A 20,509-nucleotide genomic window follows, 5' to 3' on the forward strand; every position below is an offset into this window, starting at 1 on the left:
ATAAAATGAATGACTTTTTTTATCACACGCTTGTTGTTGAATATTTTGTTTACATTATCAATAGGCTTACCCGGATAGGAACATGAGAAGACTTTCGATTTTAATTAGATTGAACAGTACTATCCTAGTTCTTTTAATACTTTTTTTATAAACATCTTATTCATGTGCTCCTATCGCATAGCTTCGAGTCAGTTTTTCATGTTACACAACGGTATTCTTTTCTTCCTTTTGTAAGTGATATCATAGTCTAATGTCTTAATATATGAAGTTGTCCTGAACAGACTCACCGTGCGCCCCGATGGCTGTTACCTCAGGCATTAATCTACTCTACACAGTGTGTGTCCTTTTTGTTGGATACTCTACAGGTAAGGGCATGTGATACCGGCATTTTTCTGTATTCTTATATGTCAGGACCTGTAGTTGCATCCATACTCGTGTTTAGAATATGCGATGCTTTCTTCTGTTAACAGCTATAAAATACATAATAATATGTAACCATAATTCAAACTATGGCAGATATTGAGGATCTTACATTGGTGTCAATGCGCTGTAAACCAACTTATTAACGCGGCTATTTAATTTCGCGTTTTAATTCCTAACAACATTTTCGCGGGCGATTTTATATCGCAATATACAATCATCAAAAGCCGCACTCTACCTAGGATTAAAAGTATTTCGCACACGAAAATAAGTTTGTTTATAGTAATATTGAAATTATTACACAAGTTCAAATAGCTTAATAAAGGTGAATAACATAATTATTATTAAGAATTTTATTATCGAAAGTGGTTAATACATTCCATATTATATCGACACAAACTTGTACAATCTGTACTTCAAGTTTGTTGTCTAAGTTAATTTTGAACTTATTTTGAATCAGGAGGCTGTAAAAAAATGTTTCATCCAATTCCAGATACTATAACAGCTAGTGAAAACCACCAGTTCAAAGTACACGTGACCACAAACTGTTGTAAACAATGAATTCTTATCTCGTTTTTATGAAAGCAAAATGGTTACTTTAGATTTCAGACTGCTAGAATTTCTAGCTGTATTGCTCCGTGTGACGGTTCAAATGCAAGGCCATTGATTTTTATTTCAAAATGATCGTGTGTCATTTGTACAAGAGCTACAGTTGGAAGTCACTGTTTTAGTTCCCGAGAATTGCCCAACCTGTATGCCACATATTAATTCATTTGAATAATAACACGGCTCAGAATATAATATGTACTTTTGAAATCCAATATTAAAGTTTAGCTGTATGGTTCAATTTAAATAAAATTGTTGGCTTCATGCTGACCTTCAGTTTTCAATGCAAAGTGCCATTTTCCTGTGTATATTTTATATAACTATACAGGTAAATGTAATATTTACACAGGTGATGTATTCCAGAACTTCACGTGTATAACATACAACTGGGACGAGTATTTGACATGTTCATGGACCGTGTCGATGAAGTACAACAGTCCGGCCTACACCACGGCGGTCGACTGGTATGTGCATACTTCATTTCGTTACAATATATCGACAGTAATCTGCAAATACGTCTTCTAAGTAAATTCGAACGGAGGAATTTCATATCAGTATACTTTGCCTTAAATCGATTAAAGCATTAATTTAAATGTGCAAAGCAGACGACTATATTCGGAACTCTTTTGTCATGAATAAACTGAATAGCGTACAATTGCTTGAACGAGTTTTGACAGCAGACACATGTAAGTAATGGAAATAGCATGGTATCGTGTGCATGAAAAAAATTATGACGAATATATCAGAATTATATTATTTATATAAAAGCCGTCTGCCCTGCGATTAAGTTCGTATATTTTTACAATGCGGTGACCATGCTACCTTGAATGGATCCGGAAAACATTGGGAGAACTCATTATTTGATTAAGGATGCAGGGACCAGTTATTAACAAATTACATTGCAACACACATTTTTTGGGTGCTGTATTACCTTCATAAAATGAAATACAAAACGTTAGGAAGATGGCGACACCAGTCGATGACGATCGTTATGACTATGAAAACCATTGACAAGTCTTTTTAGTATTTGATATTCAAACAACATACTCGATATTGAGACTGCAATGGAATTGTTCTAGCGTTTAGGAAATGGTTGCAAGTAGAAATATAAGAAATATCATGGTTTTTTTTTTAACTTCAAGGCTTTAGTTTTTTAGCGTTTTAAATCACCTTGATAAAACGATAGATTGGTCTGCCAATGATAACGAAATGAAGTGATAATCGAAGTGCTTTCTCCTCTTAAAACTTGCTTGTGATTAAATCTTAAAATTAATTACGATTTTGAACTTTCGACAATGTAAAGTATGCTGATATTTTTTTTCTTTTAAAGTTGTGATATCAATTTCTCACATAACAGGCATATTTTGTTATGTCATTTTCACGTTGTTTACATATAATGTATTAAATTTACAATTCGTGTGTAATAATAAATCAATAAATGCTATTGTCATGACGTCGCATGCTGGTTTCGGTGTGTTGATGAAGCTACTAATCGAATTGAAATTAGCTAGACTTAGATCACTTTGGAAGTTTTAGATGTTTTTTTTTTTTTTAAAAATCAATTTTGTCATAAAATCTATAATGCACTCCTCAATGTTTGATGTTTTTGATTAATTAGGACACTTATTCATTCTAAAGGCAAATGTTATCATTTCAACGTTCCATGCGCTGCCCAAAACTGACAAACAACACGTGTGTATGGTCTCTGGGAGGGAATGGCAGACAGAGGGACACTGATCCCTTTCAGCCGATTCAGGTCTGTCTTTATCTTCAGAGACACAACCAGACAAAGAAATCAAAGTGTTATAAGGTGGACATCGAAAAGAAAGGTGAGTGAATGATTATCGTATATCAAACTTGAAGATGCTACATCCCAGACAACAATATGTCATTGTATATTCTGACGTCATGCCAAAAGTTAGTCATTACCACCGTCCAAAAGTTACATACTTTACACTATTACCTGCCTCCAAAAGTGACATACATTACACTATTTGATATCGTCCTTCACAAATTACAAAATTTACACTATTACCGCCTTCCTTAAGTTACATAATTTACACTATTAGCACCCTCCAAATGTTACATACTTTACACTATTACCACCCTCCCAATGTTACAGACTTTACACTATTACCACCCTCCCAATGTTACATACTTTACACTATTACCACCCTCCAAATGTTACATACTTTACACTATTACCACCCTCCCAATGTTAATACTTTACACTTTTACCACCCTCCCAATGTTACATACTTTACACTATTATCACCCTCCCAATGTTACATACTTTACACTGTTACTACCCTCCCAATGTTACATACTTTACACTATTACCACCATCCAAATATTACATACTTTACACTATTACCACCCTCCCAATGTTAATACTTTACACTATTACCACCCTCCCAATATTACATACTTTACACTATTACCAACCTCCCAATGTTACATACTTTACACTTTTACCACCCTCCCAATGTTACATACTTTACACTATTACCACCCTCCCAATGTTACATACTTTACACTATTACCACCCTCCAAATGTTACATACTTCACACTATTACCACCCTCCAAATGTTACATACCGAAAATAAGGTGTAATTATGTTTGATGTTACTTTTTTATTCCAATGTAAATAATTAATTACATTTAGAATAAAAGGATTCTGGCCTCTTTATATGTCTTATGACCGACCATTATTAGGGCGCTGTTGCGTTAATTAGATATAATTTGATTGTGAGGATGCCCCTTTCTTATACATTATAAATTAGTGTACACTGTCTTCGATATAGCATCTTTAATCACGTTTTACCTACATACCAATTTAAAACAAACCGCCCACATCTGTTATTGAGTGTCCGCATATTTCTGACATGTGAAACGATAATTTCATTAATATCTGAGATCAAAATCATGGAAGGAACAATGTCCAGTTGGTTGTTGCCATTTCAGCTGTTTATAGAGAAAGGAGCTGGTCTGTATCTCCGCAATAGAAAATATAAATTACAACACATCAACAGCAGAACATGATTGTGAAAGTCGCTTACCGAGTATCCAATCAAGAGATCCTATCAAAATATGTAATTTACATATGCAAAAATATACCTTCCCTCCTATATATACTTGAAAATGCATCTGCCCTCCTATCTATAATTACAATACAGCTTCCCTTCTATATATAATTACATCACACCATCCTTCCTTTATATAATTACAATACACCCCCCTCCTTTAAATCATTACATAATTACTTTACTCTAAGCCATCTCCAGGCCGTACATAAACCCATGTTCTTATGCTCAAACAACACAAAGCTTTAACACGGCCGTGTTCCTATAATCATTTAAAACTTATTGACGGGCGTTTTAAAAAGGCAGACAATCTTCAAGCCATAACTTCAGCTTTTTTTATAGTTCTGTATACATATATGTATATATTTTGTTTTATAATCAATAAATTAAATCCGTAGTAAAAAACACAACAAATTTTGTCTTTTAAGAGATGTCCGCTGCTGAATATTAAAGAAAAAACTAGATATATAACCGAATTGTATTGTCTTTACAAGTTAAAGCAAAAATTTATATCAATAAGATATTTCGAATACAAAAATATTAGTAGTCCATGTTGTAATAGCGAATTTATTTTACAGTAAAGCCCGATAAAGTTTCTGATTTGAAAGCAAAGTCACAACATCCCAACTGCATATTTGCACAATGGACCCATCAACAAATTGAAGCATCAAAGATGTATTCTGTGGAACTGTCATCTCCGGGACTCGATACAATAAGGAAGGTAATTATATATGTCTGCCAATAACGTGTCACTTTATAACAAAATATAGATTGGTATCAATTCATTGCTTTTGAAATAATTCATTTGCTTATTATTTGTTATGATTTGTAATCACTTACAATATTTTCTCACATTTCCAATATTTGCAGTTTTGCATATTAATTAGTTGTTGTTGTACATGTATATTGTATTTCTTTCACTCTCGTTAGTTATTTTTTCAAATTTACAAAAAACCTTCGCTAAATCTATGGTTTTTGGTAACTTTTGAAACATCAATAGCTCGAGTGAAAGAAATACCATATACAAGGACCAGTCGTTGTGGAACCTCTATGTAAAAATATAATACCGATTTGTTCATGATGAATCAAAATAAAGAAAATGGTTGTACATTTGAGTTAATAGAGTTTTTGAATAAATTAAGGGAAAATTCGTCACCAGTATTCCTTGTGTACGTCTATTTATTTAACCTTTTTCTTTTTTAATTAAGGCAACACATTTTACCAGTTTTTATTGAGGCAACACATTTTGATTGGTTCGAAATAAAATTAAGTTAAAATATATAATATTTTACCAATATAATACCAACCGGAAGTCAGATATATAAAAAGCACTCAAAATAAATTTGTTTTTCTCCAGAATTTGGGAGCGACACCCTCTGATGACTACTATGATTATGACTACTATTCACCAGAGATTGAACGTGAAGCTTTCACGAACATAACGATATGTAACCTATCATACTACAAAAACTACACATTCTCCGTGAAGGTGAGAGCTGTCGACATGGACAATAACCAGATAGGCTACTGGAGTGATTCACAGGGCATTAATATTGTCACGGCGAAATCAGGTGAGCCTTTAATCTTTAAATATATCAATCCGTAATTAGTGACAGACATAACATTTCAAATATTGACAAAATGTTTTTCTAATGCACCCGAGAAGTAACCCGATATCTTATTTGTCGATATATTGTCTGTTATTACCATTTGCATATGAAGCTCAAATTGCAATTGTCCATGACGCCATGACTTCCTGAACAGCATGAAATAAAAAGGTCAATTCCGCGTCATTTTTAATGTTACTTTACTCCCTACCAGTGTGATTCAAATTCATAAATATAAATAAATAAATAAGTAAAAATCCTTGTGTTTTGTACCAGTTTGATTAAGAATATGATAAATCTACCGCTTTTAAATTTTCCTGCGGCGAAACATTGTTATATTATCCCAAGTACTTGTTTCACTGGCCTTGCTAAGCTTAAGTGATAAGTACTATACTCTGTAGATAAATAATATTCGTATTATATAAATATGTCTTTACATTTATAGTCACCATACCTATGTCATTCCAGTTCCATCTGCTCCGCCATATTTACCTCCTGGCGGTTATACATTGTCCCCAGTCAACAGTAAAGGCTACAGAATGGCCAGAGTTTATTGGACGGTGAGCAAAAAAGAGAGAGAGAGAGAGCATCCAACATTTCACCTAGATACGATAAGCCGATAAGCCACTTTCTTTTTTGCATATAAAAAAAAACTTTTTTAAAAATCATTATACACAAAAAAAAAAAAAAAAGTAACATGAACCCGTCACACTCTATAAATGGATTATCGTTGTCAACGTTTAAATTAATTGTTCAACCAGTAAAAATTCTGTCACTATTTCCTGTAAAATTATATACACAGGAACTTCCTGAGCATTCATGGAATGGAGAGAATTTAACACATGAAGTGGAAGCTGTTCCGGTCGGTGAGTGTGGATCAAGGACCATCCGGCGGATCGTTCGCGAAACAGAAGCAGAATTCGATATTATGTACACATGCAACTATACCATCAAAGTCTGGACAAGGAATGAGATTGGCAGATCAAAAGATGGCAGCATTCTTCATTTGAAGCAAAATGGTAAACTATTATCATATTATAATTTGCAATAAAAAAAATTAACCAGTTTTTAAAATCACTACAATAAACAATATATTTACTACAAAAATCAACAAATTAGGATATGCTGAAATCATTTAACGTTAAGGTGGAAAGTCCCGTCATTTTTCTTCCGTCTACAGGAAATAAAATAAATTCTTTTCTTGTTAAATCATGTATATATTATCATCAATAGAAACTAATTATAACTTTAATGTGTTTTAGGACTTTTGACCAATCAGGAATTATTTCCTGTTAAACTTAATAAAAAATCTAAACAAATTAAAATGCCCCTACAATGAAAATAAAACACAAAGCCTCGAGACTCTCTACCTAACTTGGTCAATGATTGTGTTTCTTATCGAACTGAGGACAACGGAATATATAATTGCTTACGTTCATAAAACTGACATGTACATTTAATTAGCAAATGTAAGAGTTACCTGAAATATTTTATAGTCATTTTTCCCATACAGAAATAAAAAATCTTGGCTACCCTGGAGAAAATTTGAGCTGAAGGACCCAACTTTTTTTTTTTATTAGGTGTTATATCAGACCCTAAACTTTTGTTATAAACCATAATCGTCATATTCAATTCAAGAATTTGAATGAAATAATCCAAAACGTTAACACTAAGGTCTATGGGAAAACAATTGGTTGGTTGGTCTCTACATATAGCTACCGCATATGACATTTTGTGCCATCTAGCGTCCCTGGAAACCAGATGATGGGACCGACTAGCACATTTTCGGACGGGATTCTCATCTTGGAGGCATTGTAGCAGAATTTAGAGAGAAATTGAGATTCAGGGGGGATTGATGATGAAAATATGACACATGTAGTGTTACAAGGAGGACCATAGACCGGACAGATACGGACATACATTCTATATTTCAATGGTAGCGGTATATATCGTGGCTCGGGGTACGGTGGTATGCTGGTTGTACTGCTGGCACTACCCCGGTTCAATGTGTGGGTGTGTGTCTGGTTGTTCTGTTGTCACTACCCCGATTCGGTATTCGGTGATGTGTTTGGTTGTTCTGTTGTCACTACCCCAGTTCAGTGTTTGGTGATATATCTGGTTATTTTTTGTTGTCACTTGCCCGGTTCCGTGTTCTGTGTCTGTGTTTCGACTCTTTTATCTAAATTATGGCTCTACTCCCTAATTTTTTTTCTCGTTCGGCCTTTTTTTCTTCATTTTTTACAAAAAGACCAGAAATTAGGGGGTGGGGGAGATAACATTGAGTTATCTCCTCCTGATCTTTATTCTATATCTTATTTGTTTATATTTCTTGGTAGCACGATTTCTATACTTGGCTATTAACCAAAAGCCATCCCTTTAAATTCAAAGCTTATCAAGATATTAAAATTTACATTTCAAAATTAACTCAATTTTAATGTGGTTTTCTCTTAAGAATTTCATATCCGGTACCAATAGAAGAATCAACCTACCAGCCTAAGACTTGCAGTCAGGCACTGCATATTTTGATAGCATAGCCTATGGTTCTATCCTGTTCCAGAAAAGTTATATTTGAAAAATGTGAAAGATGCTATAGGGAACAACCAACCAATTGAAAAAATGTATTTTTGAAACAGCCCCTGTGTATAGAACGTTGAGCCAAGGATAAAATGTCTGGCAGCCACTGATTGGCCAGTATGTTATGAAGTGAGAAAATAGATATGTAGCCTGATAGGTAACTATCAATAAGAAATGTTGATATAAATTTCTTAAGTCCGATTGGTTTTTTTCCCAAAAGTTCACGTAATAATAGTAAACAGGTAAACATTTAAGATTTTTGAGAATTTTTACTGCGAAATTCACCTATTTTCAAAATGGCTACCCTGGAGAAAATTTGAGCTGAAGGACCCAACTTTTTTTTTTATTAGGTGTTATATCAGACCCTAAACTTTTGTTATAAACCATAATCGTCATATTCAATTCAAGAATTTGAATGAAATAATCCAAAACGTTAACACTAAGGTCTATGGGAAAACAATTGGTTGGTTGGTCTCTTAATCATTTTTTTAACTTTTGTATTTTAAAAATAAAATTATCGGTGCCCTCGATTACATATTTGACCATATTATTATTATTATTATTATTATTATTGTGTAACTGAGTTTAACGTAGTTCTAAGGGAACTTTATTTTATCCATAGCTTTGCCCAAGCCCCAAGATGTGTTTTTGGCTGAAGGAAATTCACCAGGGATGGTGCACATTACTTGGCAGGAACCAAACGATATCGAGTCATCACTTACGTATTCTGTATACTGGTGTCCACGGTCTCCGGGATTACTATCATGCAAGGTATAGTAGCTAGACACAAACGATTCATATTGACGTACTCATAATGTGTAAACAAGGCACAGTGTAGGTTATTCTCCTCAGCCGCTATTCACATTGAAATACTATCTATATTGTACATAAAAATAAATTGATGCAACGTAAATTTTTTATGATAATTTTTCATTTTATTTCCTGGAAACAAATCTTACATATAAGCTTATTTAACTAATAGTATATAGATTGTTATTGTTCTTCTAGACGGTAGTAAGAATTCTGTTGCGAAATGTAAATTATGTGACGACAACAAGAATTACTTTATAGAATGAATTATGAATCATATTAGAGTGGGTGCTTTTATCCATTGATGTATGTATACTATGTTATCCAATAAGGTGTAAGACTAACGTTATAAAGTTGAATTGAATTGAAATGAATATGTCAAAATATGAAGGCAGATTTAATGTTGAAACGAAATTAAGTAGGAGTAAACAAATTATAAAGCGAAAAGGGCAGTAACTCCTGCAAAAATTCGCCAAGAATACCCACTTTAAAATTTAAAACATTTATCCATATAACCCTCCATTTAGGCTAAATCCAAATTGATTAATTGTGAAGTGAGACCTAAGGCAGATATTCCAATATGAAATATCCGAGAGCGCTCTTTTTAAACTTTGTAGTTGATAAATGTTTTGGAAATTCTGTATTACTTTATTTGTATATTTAATGGTCCAAACAATTATGTCGAGAGAGAGAGAGAGAGAGAGAGAGAGAGAGAGAGAGAGAGAATTACCGAAAAGAGTACTTTGTAAATTATATTTAAAGACATAATATGCAAGTAGAATGAATGTGAATAAAAGTAGAATGAATGACGTGTGCAAGCCCTCCTGTGAGAGGACATATTTGTCATATCAACATGTTTTGTCTGAATAAAAAGATTTTACTCAAAAGAAAAAAACAGTTTTGGAAATGTACACCTGTATACATATGGTTAAAATTCACCAATACACTATGAATGGCTACGGCTAGTAAGGACAATAACTCCCACAAAGAATATCAGATAGTTTTCGAATTTAAAGGGACGGCGGGAAACGCGGAATGCGTTGCAGCGGAGGACAACACAAACATCATTGTTGACAATATGAAAGTAAGCAGAGAAAATAAACAGCCCTTAACTCGTTCTCAAAATAATTCTTGTACAAGCGTGTTGAATGTTGAATCGTGACATGTTTAAACTGAATTTATTTACTGCAGGGATCTTTCAACACTAGGGCGGGTATTAAACCCATAGATACGTCAGGTTTGGTCATGGCGGACATTAAGATGGACGGACGTCCAAATGTCACCTATATGTACGGAGTATCCACTGAACGGATCCGTGGACGAGCTGTCCACAGTAGTGGATTTGAATGGACGGATTGCTCGATAACCTCCTCAGGTGGGAAGATTGAAGCATAAGAACTGTAAAATTCATTTCTGTAAAGAAATTAAAAATCAAACTAAATGTAACAAAATTCGAATGAATAACTATGAAATAAATAAATAAATAAAATAAAAAAATAATAGAAGAATAAATAAATAAATACAAACTATATAAAGTATGATAAAAGACATATCTGTGTCTATTTTATTCCAGATAAACTGAAGTATCCACGAATATCATTCGAAGGATTCCCGTCCGAAAATAGAGTAAGGATGAAATGGATGTACATGAATTGTGCAGGAACGATGATAAAAAAGAGCCACCTCACACATTACCATATCAGTAAATGCGCTCAAGAAACTTGTGAAGGTAAGTAAGTGGTACAGTATCGACTTCCAATAGTTTATCAGTATTGTGGTTTTCATGTGGCATAATTGTAAGTAGTACAATATAAAATACAACTCGTGGACAACTAGTATAAAACTAGAGTACAACTAGTGGACAACTAGTATAAAACTAGATTACAACTAGTTAACAACTAGCATAAAACTAGAGTACAACTAGTGGACAACTAGCATAAAACTAGAGTACAACTAGTGGACAACTAGTATAAAAGTAGAGTACAACTAATGGATACCTAGCATAAAACTAGATTACAAGTAGTTGGCAGCTAGTATAAAACTAGAGTACAACTAGTGAACAACTAGTATAAAACTAGAGTACAACTAGTGGACAACTAGTATAAAAGTAGAGTACAACTAGTGGACAACTAGTATAAAACTAGATTACAAGTAGTTGGCAGCTAGTATAAAACTAGAGTACAACTAGTGGACAAATAGTATAAAACTAGAGTACAACTAGTGGACAAATAGTGTAAAACTAATGTATAACTAGTGGACAACTAGTATAAAACTAGAGTACAACTAGTGGACAAATAGTATAAAACTAGAGTACAACTCGTGGACAACTAGTATAAAACTAGGGTACAACTAGTGGACAACTAGAATAAAACTAGAGTACAAGAAGTGGACAAATAGTATAAAACAAATGTAGAACTAGTAAATCATAGAAATGGAATTTATATTTCAAAGTTTTTTTCGTATTTATTTCTGTTCAATAATCCGGTGATGAGGCCTCTGAAATCTTATTATGAATGTCAGAAACGATCCTGACTAGTGCTTGAGTGAATAAATCCTGATGTGTTTGATAAATCGCTTATCAAATGTGTTCAAAATGAAAAGTAATCACCAGATGATAAGGTGATGTTGTCTCATATCTCTCTAACATTATGTTATTAAATCTAAAGTCATCTGTCGTCGGTGACAATAGTTCATAAGGCATGCTTTTACTTTTGAAATTGTCAACGTTGGTTCATTCACCGAAAGAATGCGGGAATCATGTGATATATAGGACTATCGTATGTAGATATTCTATCATTCAGATCTTACAACCGACGGTAAACAGGCCCATCTTGACTTCAACCCAATCATTGCTGGACAACAGATCTGTGTGACTATTAGGGTGCGCTTAGATACAGTGTCTGGACAGCCTAGTAAATTACACTGTTACACTCAGCCATTGCCAGGTAAGGACACAAACAAGCCAATTAAACGGGGAACAACCTTTTCATTTACTCATAATACTTAGACACTGTTTTTAAAGGTTTCCATAGCCTTTTCGACTGCTACATTCTGCATCTTACCATGTTCCTAGTCGACATCTAAGGAAGAGAGCAAAATCGTTATTTTACCATTCATTTAGCAGACTAAATGTTCGTAAAATATTTTAATGATATCATGGACACTTACAATGTAGATATTATGTGTCATTCTCTGTCAACTTTTAAGAAACAGCTGAAAGAAGTACTGTTTCAAGCAATTTGTTGCTACTTTTATGTTGTTATTGTTTTCTATCTTCATAACTGTATTGTTATTTTTCTATTTACTATTATTTCTATCATTAATTATCTAAATGTTGTTATCAATTCTATTATTGGACCTTAGGGTTTGTTGAATTGAAATGAAATTAATAATCATTAATAATCATTAATAATTAAAACTTCAGTGTTTTAAGCAATGGATAATAATCAGGTATTTTCATATAAATTTAAGTATTTAATTTCAAATGGATTTTAATGTATAAACATGAAAGACGTAGACTGGGTTAGCATTGCTGTTTATAACTATAATATATACATTGCAGATATTTATCTGTTTTAGTGTAGGGAAATTTAATGCCTTCATTTACTGAAAACTATTGTTAAGGTGACGCCTGTTACATGTACCAATATCTGGTCTCTGGTGGTTTTTTTAATCTCCAGGTACCCACGGCCATTTAGGCGCTGTAGTCGTAGCTCTTATCTGCATGTCGGGATTGGCTCTAGTTGCTTTTACGCTGACCGTTTTAATGTAAGTGTCTTTCACGACTACCATCTTTATTTTAGTGTCATTTGCGATGCCCTCTGTATTTAAGTATCTCTTGCGATGATCGTCTGTATGTATGTGTGTATAAGTTATTCATTTTGTGTGATTCCTAATTCATTTTTACGTCCTCTCGGATCTTTTATTCAATTATTTAACTAAAAATCAATCATTATTCATCATCATCATCATCATCATCATCATCATCACCATCATCATCATCGTCGTCGTCGTCGTCGTCATCATCATCATCATGGTCGTCGTCGTTCGTTTCATCTTCATTATATCACCTTTTCGTTTTCATCATCATCATCATCATTATCATCGTCGTCGTCATCAACATCGTCGTCGTCATCGTCATTTTCATTATCATCACCTTTTCGTTATCATTACTATAGTATCGGAATCAGATGGTGGAGAAAGCCAACTAGACTTCAAATACCACAGGTGAGAATTCATTACTGGAATTATCAGCTTGTCTATATCTATATATATATACATATATTATTTTATTTTATTTCTGTCTTAAAAAAACAACTCCGTTGAGTTCTTTTCTCGCCAAATAAATAGAAATACTGAGTAAGATATCGAAATATTTAATCGATCTGACTTAATAAAATTATATTCCAGAAAACATTGCATCCTACAAAGCCCGATGAGGTAGCCTTACTATTCCAAACACTTCAATTATTAATACGTTGTCTTAATTTGTGTACAACTAATATTTTCAATTTCGATAGAAAATCACTTTCAGCTTTATATAACATATCTAACAAACATACATACTTGAGATTTATTTATTTCTCTCACCCTGGACAGGTGTATCAACGTTTTTAATGGTGTGAGATTTCCTAATCTCAACCTAGGGTTGAGAAGTAGGATTCCCATTTAACAACTATTGTATGACGTCACAACATCATTACAATGACGTCAGATCGATTAATCAATCTCTTTACGCCAACATTGACTTAACGGCAATATTAGATTCATAAGAGATCAAACAGGGTAAGCGAAAAATAAGTATTCATTCTCTCCCTTCCTAGCGAGTGAGAGAGGGGATCTCAGCCCTCGGGAGAAAGGGTTCTTAAGTTGCCAAACCCTCCACAAACATCGTGTATGCCAGCTTAATAATCACTCTCTTGAGTTGCTAGCCCTTTGTCTCAACCCCAAAGGGGTACACATTCTATCAGTGTTCCACTAAAAGGACAATTCTTTATGTGTGCTTTACTTTTTACTAAATCGTGTTATAGTTGGTCTTCGTTGTCGCATAATATCTTTGCATTCATTGATATTAGAGTCACATTTAAAGAATTTACTGTAGTTTATCTAAACAATACTTATTTGAAAACAATTTCAATAATTCATTTCAAAAACCCTTAACAATATTTACTCTAAAGATAAAGAAAGTTAAAAAAATCATATCTCCTATATATGCTTATAAAATGTTTAAAAAAATCACGTGTCTCAGATATTAATCAACCAAACTAATCCACTGTTCATATAAATATACAAAATAACACATTTTCTGGTTTGATATCTGCCTCTGTGAAGCACACAACTCCGTTTAACACCTCATATATCTAATTACCCATTAGCTTGTCCTAGCCCTCGGTTGTTTGAATTCAATTCTATACTGACAACACACATCTACTGCCTACTTGACTTTCTACAAATAAACAATGATTATGTAATTGTCATATCTAATGGTACAGTATCTTGAAAATCAATTTTGCCATTATATTGTATTACATCGTTAACAGATACCAAGAGGAGACAACGAGCTTCCTTTAGTCGAAGTAAGTATATTTACTCTTCTATCGTTGATGATTTGTAGTTACAGTCAAATCTCGTTACCTCGAAATCGGTTAACTCGAAATAATTCTACCCACCCTTCTATTGTCAATGATTTGAAGTTACAGTCAAACATAGTTATACTTGTATCTCGAACTCTGATAACTCGTAGTAGGTCTGCCTACCCTTCTTTTGTCAATGATTTGTAGTTAGTCAAATCTCGTTATATCGAATTCTAATAATTCGAATAGTCTACTTAACTCGTAGTATACATTCATGTCCGTCTATAAAAGTTCTGTGCAAAGTATACTCAGTTTTCTGAAAAAAAATCGGTATATCTCGAATTCTTTTTCAATTTCCATCGACTTCGAGAAAATCAGTTTTGACTTTAGAAAGATATATATTAGAACGTCATGCAATGCTTTATTTACAACTATTTGTTTGCTTAAGGTTTGTATTTAAAATCTTGTAATTTTTTATTAAAAGCAATTCTCGTGTACATTTTGCATACTTGCGATACCTTGCGATGCGCGTTGAAAATCTTCAGATTATTATTCAATATATTTAACATCTTGGGTATCTAATAAAATCGCTGAATGAAATCAGCATATTCATGTTCAGTCCTTTAAGAAAAGTAAATTGTTTATATTCAGTTTCATGTTTATGGATTTTCATGTTTTTACATTAAATAACATTACGACCAAAGCTTTAAATATAATTTGTACAATTGTAGCAAACCAAACGATATCCAAGGAGCTTGATTATCATTACTGTTGTCTCTGATAGTTCACGATGTATACTATGTGTGGATATATCTATTTATTACAGGAAACCAGTACTCTATCAACAGGGCAAAGTTGTGTGAATACCGAGTCATCTCTCTTGGCTAACGACCGTTCATGATAGAGGTGTGTTTTGCACAGTATGACAAAATTCGCCGTAAAGATGCTAAATTTATTATAAACATTGGTCCTGTATTTCATGTGTACAAAATAATTCACGTACTTGAAGATTATAAATTACATGTCTAATGCAGTTATGCATATTTCATTGTAAAATATGATACTATCATTCAATTGACAATGTTTGTGTTTATACATGTTTTGAATTTACCTCTCCGACTTAACTATTTTATTCTCTGGTACTACTACCATATTCCAATTTTACCTCTGATAGAAATGACAACTTCACTGCTACCTCTCGCAGTCAGCTTTTGAGTTTACCTCTCTTAGTTAGAGCAGTTATTACTGTTCCCTTTCAAAATAATCAAAATTGCCAATGTTACCTCTCGTTCTAAGATCACAACTTTTACTTTTAATTCCTGTACTCATATCATCACTATTACGTTTAACTGGCGTCATCCTATCATAACTATTACTTTTAACTCTCGTACTCATATCATAACTATTACTTTTAATTCGCGTACTCATATCATAACTATTACTTTTAACTCTCGTACTCATATCATAGGTATTACTTTTAATTCGCGTACTCATATCATAACTATTACTTTTAATTCGCGTACCCATATCATAAATTTTACTTTTATCTCTCGTAGTTATATCATAACTTTTACTTTTAAGTCGCGTCATCCTATCATAGGTATTACTTTAAACTCTCGTAGTCATTTCATAACTATTACTTTTAATTCTCGTAGTCATTTCATAACTATTACTTTTAACTATCGTCATCATATTACAACTATTATATTAAACTCTTTTAGTCATATCATTATTATTATTTTTAACTAACGTAGGCATATTACAACTATTACATAAAACTCTTGTAGTCATATTATTATTATTATTTTTAACTATCGTCATCATATTACAACTATTATATTAAACTCTTTTAGTCATATCATTATTATTATTTTTAACTAACGTAGGCATATCGGAACTTTTATATTAAACTCTTGTAGTCATATCATTACTATTATTTTTAACTAACGTAGGCATATTACAACTATTACATTAAAGTCTTGTAGTCATCACAGGTACTACTTTTTACTCTTGGTAAATTCATCAAGATATTTATATTTTAATTTCATACATCTACCGAGCGTAGATGAAACAGCATACCATTGGTCAATTGTTATTATTCCTTTTGGGCTTTCATAATCATATTTGAAAATTTCATGATTTCTATGCTTAATCCATAAAATATGTTTCTGTATAAGATGTAAAATGGAAAAGGCTGGCAAGATTTTCCTTAAATTCCAATCATATATCGAAGAACCAGATTCAAACATTACGCTAAAACACAAAAGAACTTTTATTAAAGGCATATGGTTGTTGTATTTTATACAAGTTGTATGTATTCAAAGATGCTTTGGTTGTAAAAATGTGTAAAATGTTATTGTACACAGCTTATATGTTGTCCGTCCATACTTTTATTACTTAAAATACAAATACTTAATTTTACAGCTGAGATGATTTTCATCATTCTTTCTTATTTATATGAAAATTTCTTAAAATAAAGAGAAAATATTTTGATATTAACTTAGAAATGGAAAAATACCACAAGACATTTGCCATGGTATTATTTGCTTGAGGAACTACATAGCACAGTCAGTTAGTATATAAATGAGCATTGTCACTGTGAATGTTTTTATGACGTCATTTAAGCATTTAACTGCATTCCGATTAAGTTTATAGGCATATGAACGCATTACAAGAAAATAGCATGAATCACGCCATTGTCCTGGTAGTAAAGCGAGTTGCTTCGTGGTATCTTCACTTTATAGAAGAACATATTAAAACTCAAAAATGGATCGTCCACAATGGAATTAATGAACTCGTCCGTGCAATATTTTATGAACTCTCGTATAAATATTTATATTTTTCTTCATTTATTTATGATGATATTTTGAAATGGCATTAACCAAGCAGACAATATGAATATTGGACAAAGCAAAACCAGTGACGTCACAATTTGAGAAAATGTTTAGATATTTATTTTAGATAGTATATCAACATCAGAATGTGCTGTATAAACATGTATCTAAGTAAACGAAATGTCTTAAACTACATAACCTAGTTATTAAAAACCATATATATATATATTACAATATTTGTCCCCAAATGTTGTATACAAATGGCGCGTTTAGCATTCACCATAGTCGTGTTCTATCACTAAAATTGAAAATGTGTGGCCATTATTTTATAGAGCAGCCACTCTCGTAAGCCTGCGTTATACTTAATGACGTCAAAAGTCGGCCTTTCTCAAACATTTAGGTTCGGGAAACCGGTACTGCTCTAAATGCATTAGAAATCTTTGATAAATGATTTTTTTCTGACAACGCTTACAAGGTAGGTTTTATTATTTGTTTTGACTGCGTATATATAACCGCGCAGTTCCTGTTAGAGTGACCATAGCTGTACACGGGGAATAAATCTGCATACCAGTCATTGATTATTTTGATTAGGGAAACGGCATCGTTGATATAAGCTAGTTAGTGTACGATGCAATATTTGTTGATATTTGAACGTACTATGCTCTATGAGTTACACTCCTCATTACAAAGTAACCGTACTCACTGCTCAACTGCACCCTAATATCCGGAATACTTGGCAAGTATCAACCTTAAAAAATATATCGTACATTTCATCATCTGAAAGGCATCCTACATCGTTGTACCATTTGTTTTGGAGTGTTGAGATGATGCTTTATCAGTTAGTGTAACCATACGTTCAATTTCGTTTACATTTATTTTATTTTACAGTTTTTAAGTTTTAATAGCATGTTTATTATGAATATTTTGTATGTATGAATTATGAAGCTACTGTCTCCAAATTGCGTAATGTTATAAGTCATATGTATTATAATATGGTTTGATCAAACTCTTTTCCTTGATTTTTTTTTTATCAAAGCTCACTTTTACTTCAGTTTGCAACAAAATGGATCTGTTTTCATGTAGCAAGCACAAATGGATACATTTTCGTATGAAGATGTATAATGTATTTTTTTTTTTTTATAAAATTCTGTCATAAGTCTTCAACTCGTCGTTATGCCAAAATATTATTTGAAGATTACCTATCGTCCCAACTATGTTACAGAGAGGCTATCCTGAATTGTTAATGGGGTTACTGTGGCGTACATTAATTGATGTGTGTCCCCGTCCCATTAGGGTTAAATATTAGAATTATGATATTTGATTGTTTTCTTGGGACATTCTTTTATAAATTATATTTTTAAATTGTATCAATGTTATATTGTTGTTTGAACTTTTCTATTATTATTGTTAAATATCAACTTCGGTTGCCAATTTAATGTCCATATGGATATTTTTATAATTGTTGTTTTTGAATTCAAAAAATGAATGTGATGTACACATATCAAAATATTTTATGGGTGAATTATAAAAGTATTAAAAATGAAACTCAAAAATCGTTTTTGTTGTTTTGGTTGTTGTTGTTGTGTCTTACTCCACGTTTTGAAAGAAATTTGATGGATTGGTAAGACTTATATACAGACCAATTATAGTCTGTTCCTTATTTACCATATGTAAAAAAGGTAAAAATACAAGTAATCTGATTTGAAATAGATCATAAAACTTCCAAGAGCATCACTCGCTCCGTATATTTATAGCCAAATACTATAAGGGATGATTTTGATATTACTAAATTGTGAGATGGAATTACCATTATATATTATTGAATCAAACAAGATGTAACTGAGAATATACTTCAGTGCAACTATATTTACACCTTATCTAATGTAAATAATATCATCGCATACTAAAGAGAGTATAACTTGGTGACAGATTTTTATGATGTACAGAGGTAGAATAATGTCATATTAAAATCTTGAGAAGATTTATATTCATATTTCAAATTCTGAACTGAAAACGTACATATTTTAGTGGTAATCTTGTTTTACCGGTTTTCGCGCTAGAAGGATTACACTAAAGCTAATTGCCCTTTCTACATACAAAAATAATTATTTTTGCGCGCCAATTATTTAATGCGATAATCTGTTAAAATCTGGAAATGTGCGCTAAATACTATTACAGTAATCCTTATGTCTCCATCATTGGTGTGATGAAAAAGCAGGAAGGCACATATTGTATATTTGGTTCAGCAGTATTTTCGTTGGATTAAGACACTCTGTTGTTTGGCCTTTAATGTGCGTTAATGCCGGAGAAAGTTTTTCGTCATATCTTGTAAAATTGTATCTTGCATTATAATTCTTTCTTGTTTAGGATCAGCAACCAATGCTAGTGATTTTCTAGAACATGTTTCGGGTATGCATTTCGGGTACATCCTGCTGGCACAAAGCTTGATTGAGTGGATTGTATTAATCTGGCTTACATAAAAGCAATATCAGTCTCGTGACTCATTCGCCAGTTCCAAATAAGGTATACACTATTACTCCTTTACTTCACCGACAGAGATTGAGGATATTCAAATGAAAAAAAATATCGACTCTGAAAACATGTAATACACCAAAGCCTAAATATCTCTATGTCTGTGCATCAAAGTTGTGTCCAATAAACTAACGAGAATATATAAAAATGTCTAACAGATTGATGTTTATGATGTGTTAATGTCAAAACAATTTAGTGATAGCTTACATCGCTTACCGAAGCTTGACATAATACAATATAGCACAGAACATCATAACATGACCACAGCTGACAACGTTATGTTTCCTGGGTATTGTTGTCAACCTGATTCATCCACCTTACAACTGACAACTTAATTTATCCATGGTATTGTTGTCAACATGATTTATCCACTATACAACTGACAATGATATTCATCCAGGGTATTGTTGTCAACATGATTTATCCACTATACAACTGACAATGATATTCATCCAGGGTATTGTTGTCA

The 20,509-nt window shown here is 32.6% G+C and overlaps 1 protein-coding gene across 2 annotated transcripts; it reads left to right on the plus strand.

The window, feature by feature from the left end:
• The first annotated feature begins 281 nt into the window (after nt 1-281).
• Nucleotides 282-16,398, plus strand: LOC117326355. Of its 2 annotated transcripts, XM_033883067.1 has the most exons (15): nt 282-365; nt 1,376-1,490; nt 2,665-2,855; nt 4,689-4,831; nt 5,468-5,681; nt 6,186-6,277; nt 6,520-6,736; nt 8,914-9,062; nt 10,293-10,476; nt 10,675-10,830; nt 11,903-12,046; nt 12,782-12,869; nt 13,280-13,328; nt 14,642-14,677; nt 15,501-16,398. In XM_033883067.1, exons 1-15 carry the CDS (start codon nt 299-301, stop codon nt 15,573-15,575), a joined length of 1,920 nt encoding a protein of 639 aa, XP_033738958.1. In that variant the 5' UTR covers nt 282-298; the 3' UTR covers nt 15,576-16,398. The 2 variants fall into 2 exon arrangements, with proteins under 2 accessions (XP_033738958.1, XP_033738959.1); XM_033883068.1 differs by lacking the exon at nt 13,280-13,328.
• Nucleotides 16,399-20,509: the final 4,111 nt, after the last annotated feature.

The sequence above is a fragment of the Pecten maximus genome, chromosome 4 (genome assembly GCF_902652985.1).
Source record: "Pecten maximus chromosome 4, xPecMax1.1, whole genome shotgun sequence".
NCBI lineage: Eukaryota > Metazoa > Mollusca > Bivalvia > Pectinida > Pectinidae > Pecten > Pecten maximus.

Coding starts and splice junctions, on each gene's coding strand:
- LOC117326355 (XM_033883067.1), top strand. CDS start 299: ATGGCTGTTACCTCAGGCATTAATCTACTCTACACAGTGTGTGTCCTT. Junction 366..1,375: donor TTTTGTTGGATACTCTACAG/GTAAGGGCATGT, acceptor ATATTTACACAG/GTGATGTATTCCAGAACTTC. Junction 10,831..11,902: donor CGCTCAAGAAACTTGTGAAG/GTAAGTAAGTGG, acceptor TCTATCATTCAG/ATCTTACAACCGACGGTAAA.